We start from the raw sequence: 9,456 nt of genomic DNA, 5'->3' as shown, positions 1-9,456 counted from the left end.
TGCTATGTAGACTTACTTGGGCTACCAGTGTGTTCGATATAGCATTGTTCTTCGCATTCACCGTGTCTCTAGCAATTTTATTGTCTTTTTCCAAATCATTGAAAAATGATCTGTTTTATGATTTGATATGCAAGCTGAGCGTTATTTCCATATACCTTTCAGCTTGAGAGGGAGTGTTAAAGATTTACTGGATGACTCTAGAAGAAAATCTTATCGATGTTATTTCCTATTGTTCAAAATTTACTGTTATATTTGTTATTGAAGGAATCAATGGAGGAAAATCATCTATTGTTGATGTTTCCTTTTATTGAAGATACCGGAGGAATTTGTGGAGAAAAATGTTGTTTCCTATATTTATCTCTTTCCATTCTCATTATTTCTTCTCCTATATAAAGGAATCTTTACCGTTGTATTGAGCATGAAAAGAGAGATTATTATAATAAAAGATATGCAGCCCTTTGGGCTTTGTGTGCCGTGAATGTAAACCCTAGTAGCTGAACCACATATATTCTTACCTTATTCTTCATATTTTGTTTCTCTATTCAATTTTAACATGGTATCAGAGCCAAGTTGTTTTTGTAATCCCATCTAGAATTTGAGGGGGTGTATTGAAATTATTATCATGGAGCATATTTTCTATAATGTCTTCACATTCCTTTCTCGGCATAGTACCGGCCATTTTTCGGCATTTTTCGGGCTTTTTCCCAGCGTAGTTCCGGCCATTTCCCGGCATTTTTCTGGCTTAGTTCTGGCCTTTCCCGGCTTTGTTCCGGACACCTTTTCATTATCTTTCAAGGCATTTCTTTAATAAGTTGGGCATTCATAATATTTATGCTCTAACTTGAGGGGAAGTTTTGAAATATATAAATATTTCTATATAATTGTGGAGCAAAATACTCCACCAATCATAGTGCTCCGGTCAATTTCCTTCTAATTATAAATATTTCTATATAACTGTTACGCAAAATCCTCCACTAATCATGGTACCTCATTTGACTGTTGTACAACTTCCATATATTATTATCTTTACCATGCTTATATATAGGCTCCCTGTACTCAAACAATATACAGATTTGAATAATAAAAATGTAGCCCTTAGTGTTTCTTTATCCATAAATATAGGCCTTAGTGTCGAACCATATATATAACTGTGTTCTCTATTGTAATGACCCGAATTTTTCGGATAAATTTCTTCCGTTGTCTTTTCCCTTCTGAGTTTGATTTCTTGTCGATTAGTGTCGTCTCGAGTGCTCCGGAGTGATTCCAAGACTCTTTTCTGTGGATTGATAACTTCATTTGAGGACCGAGTCATTTCTGCATTTTCACTTTCCGGACACTATAGGCTATTTCGTCTTTTTCCTATTTTGTCTTTTCCCCGTTTGTCACTTTGTTGGCTTAACCACTCTTCTTGTGTTCGGAGTTGGTTTTTGACTTCACGTATCTTCATCTTGAGTGGTTTCCATGAAATATCTTTACTTTTGCAAGAAAGTACTCTGGTTGCTCTTGGTGTCCGTAGGGGCATGGATGCAAAGTTCTTTAGAATCTTTTTCTTTTCTTGGGGTGCTTTTCGTAAATATTTTATTTCAGGGGTTTTTAAGAAAATATTTTTGGAAGATATTTTCATTTTGGGCAATAAGTGCAGTTTTCACTTTTTGGAGGGGTCATTGTGCAATTAATGAAAGATATTACAAAATGTCTTGTTTTGAACCTGGATCCTCGTATGGAATTCATTTTCACATTTCGTCGAGTTGTGTACTCTTAGAATTTCCTCCTGGTCGATGTTTTCCAGTTTCAGGATTTCTGGTCCCAGTTTGCGTCAAACTTATTTTGGGCATAACTTTTTGCTCGGGACTCAGTTTTCAACGCCGTTTCTTCCGTTATTCATTTTTTCTCATTTTAAATCTTTTCTGTTCACAAAGTTTTGCCATTTGAGCCCATCTGCTCAAATTTCACTTTTTCGGACCCGACAGGGCCCGTTCGGGGCACTTTTTGAGATTTCTATAAAAATGGGGTGAGATATTTTATTTTTTCATCTTCCCCACTCTCTTGCACGACCTGAAGCTTCCATGGCAGCCCAAGGGAGGCTGCCACCTTCTCTCTCCTCTTTTGAGCTTCATTCCTTTATCAGAACATAGTAAGGCATTTGCGTTTTGTGTTCGTGTTGATTACGCGCTTCTTTCACCCTTATTAAAACCCATTTCTAGCCAAATTTTGAGTTTGGTTTTGAGGTCAAGTTGTGATTTTGATGGGGCTTTCACGGGGGTTATGTTCATGGCGTTGTCCCTGACAAAACCTAGTAGTTTCGTCAGATTCGGAGTCGTTCCATTTTGATGGCTTTTGAGATTTTCATCTCAAATTGAGGTAGGAGATGTTTTAGGATTTTGTATGTGTTGTATAGGGTGTTTTCCATGATTATACAACTTGATTGCATGACTTGTATCAAATCTAGAAAATTAGTAATATTTAATTCTTGTACAAGATTAAATTTACATGGATGTACCTTGCATGAAATTGACTTGTAACATGCTTTTAAATTAAGTCTAGGCATGTTGTTTAATATACTTAAATTTGAGAGCATTTGGATAAGTATGAAAATCTAGAGACTTTAATTAAAATGATTAATTAAAATCTATTTAATGGTTCCTTTAGCTTAATTAAGTTTTGACTAGATATTTGAGATGACTAGGACTTATATACTAGTATATGTTAATATAGGACCATTTTATGTTGTTTTAGAATTTAGGGATTTGATTATCATGATTTAATTAAATTTCATTTTGTTATTCAATTGGCCTAATCAAGTTTTGGAATTGGTATATGCAATGACCATGCTATATTGCTAACATGTGTAATTTGAGGCCATTTGGTTGAGAATTGCAACTTAGAGGAATTAATTAGTTTACTTGATTAAATTCCGTTTCTATTGCATTATGGATTTAAATCATGTGTTTGACGTTGATTGTATATCTAAAGCATGATTTTAGACTAGTAATTAATTTATGAGATTACGTTTCAATATTGGATTATCTTGTTATAGCGTGTAACGAATCGCACACTGAAGATTCGACATGTGATTTTATTATAGCGCGTAACGAATCGCGCTCTGAAGATTCGACATTTGTTATCCTATAGTAGTTGTGGATTTAGAGCATGTATTGTGTGGTTACAAACTACTTGTGCATGGGATGTGGTTTCGTATATATATAAGTTGTTAACTTATTTATTTTGGGAGTCACTTGGGACATGGTTACTATGATATGACTAAAGTTCGGCTTTAGTGCGGGATGAGTTTTCCCCAATTGAGATAGTGCGCACTTATGGTGGTTTTCCCTGCGGGTTAATACCCGGAACAACCATTGATCTCGGCAGAATTCCGAATCTAGATGTCCAAGTCTTCCATTATTTATTTTCGCATTCAATTCCAAGTTAGCAATCATGTTTATATTATGACTTGTGGTTTTGACTATCGGCGATTTTGATATTGTTAAGTACATCCATGCTTTATGATCTTTGTAGATTTTAATGTTGCCAAGTACATCCATGCTTTATGATTTTAACAAATCATTTTAATGTTGTTAAGTACATTCATGTTCATCATTTTTAATAAATCATTGTGAGCTTTTAATGTTGTTAAGTATATTCTTATTTTTATGATTTTAATGAATCATTATAAGCTTTTAATGTTGTCAAGTACATTCATGTTGTGTTGTTCAAATGTAAAGTAGGAATGATCCTATAGATTCATTTGGAACATAGACGTTAGGTGGCATGATCACTTATGTCGTTTTTGTTCTTTAGATTTCAAATTGATGACTTTGAAAATCTATATTTGTTGCTTTGTGTAAGCATGTTCCTATGTTGTTGATTGGTGTAAGCATGCCTCTATGTTGTTGCTTTGTATAAGCATGACCCTATATTGCTAAAATTGCATGAATGAGGTGATTGATGCTAGAAATGATCTTAGGTAGCTAGGATGTTCCTTGAGTCTCACCTTTGACATAGACGTTAGGTGGAATGAACTACAATAATTAATCATACAAACTTGTAAAACGTAGGTCGATGCATGCTCATTTCCTACGAGTAGCTTTATGTTACTCACTCCTACGATACTGGGGCATATTTCAGGTACAGGATTCAAGGTTAGAGATTTTCACCATGCTTGGATGATTTGGGAACTTGAAGGGTTCAATTCTTGTAAAGGTTGGCTTGAAAGGCCATTTGTAACCTTATATGTCAAATGTGTATATTTGCTTCTAGACTTTTAATGTGAGCCTAAGCACACTTTTTGATTCTCATTTTATGTATATAACATGAGGCCAATGGCCAAACTCCTTTTGAAATTACATTTATGTCATGGATGTTAATTTTTGCCTTCAATGAAAACATATGGAAAACCATACGTTTTAGTACGTTATTTTACACCAGAGCGTACATTGTGTATGAACTTCTTCCATTAGCATTCATTTAACATGCATGAAGTGTGGCCAAGGGCCAAACGGCATTTCGAAATCATTTCATGATTTTAGGTTTCAAGTTTTCATTCCGAACTTCATTTTTTGGCATTTTGGCAGTTGGGGGGTCATATTTTGCTTCGGCCATATTTTTGAGCCACAGACCATTGTAGCACATCTTATTAGGTAAGTTACGTTTGTGTGCATGGTCGTTTCTGGGCAAAGTTTCTTCTTTGGTGAAATGAGCCTCCTACGGACTCATTTTATATTTTTGTTGCACATTTTGATCTAAGGGTATTTTGGGAATCTCCTTTAGGAAATAAATTCCGTTCTTTATATGGTCACTTAGAAAATATGATTTTAGGTGGGGTTTCTTCTTTGTGTTTTTCCGAAAAATGTCGTCTTGGCATCGGAAACCATTTCCGAAATTCAGCTTCTGTTTTTCCATTTAGCAGCTTTTTGCACCCTCTGGACCAGTTTTCTTGGGAGGGCATTTTGGGCATTTCACAATGCGTATTTTTCAATTTTTCTTGGTAGTCACGTAAAAAACTCGATTTTGAGGGGAGTTTTTTCTTTAATTTTTTCCAGAAAATGTCATCTTAGCCCTCAAATTTTTATTTTTCCCGGAAAAATCCCTGCTGCCAGGTTTTTAGGTTGCACCTTACAGCCCTCTTCACATGTAAACGGTTACGAGGAGTTTGGTAACCGGTTACATGTGCATGGGCAGTGTTTTTGGCTAGATTTTTGGCCTCTTAACCGGTTAAGAAGGTCTCCTAACCGGTTAGATGCTCATGGGTTGGCACTTTTGACCGTTTTGTCCCTTCTTCTTCCGTTAGCCATATCTTCTTCATTCGGGCTCCGAATCAAGTGATTCTAGAGTCTAAATTCATTAATTTTTCATTGTCTTTCCAATGGTGTGCTCGGTGATACCCACTTTTAAGCTGAAAATGACATTTTTGCCCCTAGGTTCATTTTTGTTCGTTTTTGAAAACGTTGCTTCTGCATTTGATTCATTTGGGTTCCGTGACCTCGTTGAGGGTCATAATAGTGTCTTAGAGCCATGTTGTATCTCTAGAGACCTTTGTTTTGTCTTTTACTTCCGCATTTCGGATCCGTTGTCGGGTTATCTTTCGGTTCATCACTGACGTACTGGGTTGAAAAACTTGGGCCGTCACAAGTGGTATCAAAGCGTCCGAGTTCGAATACCTTGGATGACGGGTATTGGGTGCATATCATGTTTTGTTGATGTACTTTGATATGTTCACATGCTTTTTGATAACATGTTTACGTGCCATTTGATAACATGCTCGGTGTGATGACATGTTTTCTGCACTTATATGCTTATGTGGTTAAAAGCATCATCGTTTGATACGTGTTTATGTGTTTAAGTACCTAGGAGTTTTCATTATCTGTTTAGCATGTTGTATATGCTTATCTGCTTATGCATGACTATATGTTGCATACATTGACGTGGTAATTATTTGATGTATTCATTGAGCGAATTGCATTCGATTATAATAACTCGTGTTATTATTGATCTCGTTTCTTTTTCACGCATATAGCGTCACAATCTTGACTCACGGAGAGTCTTCTCATTAGGGCTCGGATGAGCATGGTGTTGTAGTCTCCTTTTTGGCGAGATGAGACGTAAGCCACGGAGGCACCGTTTCGTCTCATTTTCCTTTGTCTTTTTATGACGTAGTCACGGTGGTGTTGGAGGTGTCGGTGTCATCCCTTAGGACTTCGTAGTAGTCTTGACATCGTGATGTCATTGAGGTCTTTGTTTCTAGCATCATGGGATGATGAGTCAGGATTGACTCGAATCCTTCATTTAGGAGTTGGGAAGTTTCTTGTGAGCCTCAAGGCGAGGTTCTTGTGTCTTGCCTCCTTAGGGCGATGGTGTCGGGATTTGGATAGGTGCGTTAACCTAGAATTCTTCTTGTGTTGCCTTGGTTAGCTCTTACGAGCTACAATTGGGATGTGAGCGGCTTTGTGTAATTAATTGTGTTGGTGCAATTAATTACTCTCCCTTGTCTTTGGAAACTTGGGGCGTTGTGTTAGGGTTCTGGTAGAATCCTGTAAAGTTCTTTAGTGTTTCTTTATCCATAAATATAGGCCTTAATGTTTCTTATCCATAAATATAGGTCTTAATGTCGAACCATGTATATAACTGTGTTCTCTATTTTTCTCTCTTCCCTTTTTCTATTTACATTTATTATTTCCACATCCAATTTTAACACACACCAAATATGATATCTGTTAAATATGAAGTGAAAAACGATAATTACCGTGAACAAGAGATCATTTATGTTATTCAAGGAGTATAACTAAAGTTCTTATTTCAATAGTTTAGCTTTACATTTCAACTATATGCATTAAATAAGAGTAGTCCATTAAACCTCCTAGTCCAACTCCAATAGTAAATATTTTGTTTAAATATTAAACCACTTTCTTTCAAATCAATAATTCATTCAAATATATCATTAAAATTTTGAAAATGCAATCTTTTTAATGATTGCTAGGAAATATTAAAAATATTTCATTTGATGACAATAACTATGACTAGGTCCCAAAACACCAAGATTAGATGTGTGTCAATTGTAAAATTAGACATTATTTTCAACACTGCAACAAACAATCAAATATTCTTTTGAGAGTTGATTAATAGCTGCAACAAACAATTAATAAGATGGTGATTTTGTAAAAAAAAAAAAAAAAATCAGATGGTGATAGTATAGATATATATGTTGAGGGAGAGAGAGGGGTACAACATCTGATTCTCTATATTGATGTTAACTTCAATCCTGCTAAGATATATGTTTTATCCAGAATGCACGTTTTATTTACCACGAAACAGACCCTTATGGCCCTTCAACTAGTGACCATCTAGAAGTTATATTAATCATCAACTATTTTAATCATAAATTGTGCACCATATGTCTTTTATATATATATATAAAAGTCAATAATAAAGAGATTAGAATCACCGGACCAATTCAAATCTCTCCTCCTCCTCCAAGAAACCATATTATTCTTACAACCCTTACATCAAATATCCATTTCATATCGTCAAGGGTGGGTCCCACTGTTTAATTAACCTCCTCCCCAAGAAGTCAAAATCAACCCATGAAATCATCACATGAATCCATTTAAGAAACTTCCATTCAGGCCTTTGTTTTTCAAGCCATTCATTTGACTATTCTTGCCTTAGATCTGAGTCTTCCAAACAGAGTAATAGACTCTTTTTAAGGACTTTGAGCCCCCCTCTCTCATTTCATTCTTACCATAGTCTTTTCCAAAACACAATCCCAAAACAATCTCAAAACAAAAACCCTCTTTTTTTGTGTCTGTAGAATTCCAAATATTCACTTTCAATTCTCAGATGTTCAGTCCTTTCTTTTGCGGCAGCTTTCATCATCAGCTAGAAGAAGATGATGAGCTGCCCTGCAGCCCGAACTCGCCAACGAGGAGATCAAGAAAAGCAGCAAGAGACAGCAAGAACCCGTATTCGAATCGCGGCCTGGACAAGTTCTCTGCGCTCCTAGCTGACCTCGAAGACAAGAAGCAGAAGATATACACAGAGATGGGCGCGCAGGACATCTCCTTCGTCCGTTTCGTGTACTCGAGCTCCAACGACTGCAAGCCGATTGTCGTGAAGATGAGAGACAGCAAAAAACCAGACAGAATCAATGTTGAAGACACCAAAGACAAGCCCATGACACAAGATTCGGAGGCAACGGATCAGTACTGCGCGATTGAAAACGAAGTCCAAGGACCGACTGCGTATCAAGGGACGAAGAAGAAGAGGTTGACATGGAAGAATTTGAAGCTCGAGAATTGGAGGCGGCCTTCTTATTACTTGCCGGTGATCATATTGCTGATTCTGCTGTGTTTGGCCATGTTTGGGAGGTCATTTGCCATTTTGTGTACATCTATAGGGTGGTACCTGGTGCCTACCATCAAAATGGGTAGCTCGAATCCGAAAAGGCCAAGAAAGAAGAAAGAGTACGTGAGAAAATTGAGTGAGAACAAGATAAGAAATGATGGATTATCTTCTCCTAGAAGTGTCATTTCGGACTTTTCACCTAGAGACCACGGCCACCGCAAGAGTTGGTGAAGATGATCCCTAATTAAATGCATGCTTTCTTGTGCACATATATATATATATTTTTTTAAATTATTTTTGGGGTAAGGTTTTTCTCTTGATGTGTTCATAGTTTTGGTTTTTTTATTTTATTTTTTGATTTTTTTTTGGTTGCTGAATATGTTGGGGTTGGGTTGAAAATTCAATCTCTTTGACATGTTCATCAATGTAAATAGTGGCACTGTGGGTTGAGTTGGTGCAGAAAGCATTATGTGATGTTTAGAAAAAAAAACAAGCTATGTATTTAAGTGGTTTTGTTAAACATTTTTTTGGGAAATAGTGGTTGCGATTTGCATGATTGTGTGTTGATTTTAAACAAATGTAAATGGCATTGCAATAACCCTTTATGTTATAGAAAATGATAATAAGTAATTGAAATGAATTAGGTGGATATAAGTTGATGATGTACATTCCATTCTTTGAAATATGCAGCCTCCAAACATATGTCAAGAAACTCTTCTAATATGATGAGGGTTTGAAACAATCTAGGGCGGCAGGCCATGTGAGCAAAAAAAAAAAATTCAAGGTCAAATTTGATATCCCCAAACTCAACATAAGTACAAGCTGGAATAATCTGCTTCTTCTCTTGTGATTAGAGAGGGTCCCTGGAATATCTCAAGGACTCTTTGCTACGATTCTATCATTTTGCAGAGGATTGAGTAATATAGATACCGAACGGGGTATAAGCTGTATCTCGCAACCGCCTATCAAGGCTAGAATTGGAGTAAAATTTGTATTAGCGTAACGGTAACTGGCTCCATTGTGATCTGAAAGTTATGACTTTGAAATAAAAAAAATAGCCTATTCACGTACAGATCCCACAATAATGAGAGTCTTGTGCATAGAGTTCGTTCATTTTTT

General features: G+C 36.2%; 1 protein-coding gene across 1 annotated transcript; it reads left to right on the top strand.

Annotated features, from left to right (window-relative positions):
• Positions 1-7,632: 7,632 nt before the first annotated feature.
• Positions 7,633-8,857, top strand: LOC132274023 (uncharacterized). Its single transcript, XM_059775167.1, has one exon. The coding sequence runs from the start codon at positions 7,834-7,836 to the stop codon at positions 8,566-8,568; it is 735 nt and encodes a 244-aa protein (XP_059631150.1). The 5' UTR covers positions 7,633-7,833; the 3' UTR covers positions 8,569-8,857.
• Positions 8,858-9,456: the final 599 nt, after the last annotated feature.

This window comes from Cornus florida, unplaced genomic scaffold (genome assembly GCF_030987335.1).
Source record: "Cornus florida cultivar Cherokee Brave unplaced genomic scaffold, ASM3098733v1 CherokeeBrave_3.0.0_Hap2_Chr09, whole genome shotgun sequence".
Lineage (NCBI taxonomy): Eukaryota > Viridiplantae > Streptophyta > Magnoliopsida > Cornales > Cornaceae > Cornus > Cornus florida.
Note: the sequence above shows the minus strand (reverse complement) of the source record. Positions and strands in the feature narration are given on the sequence as shown.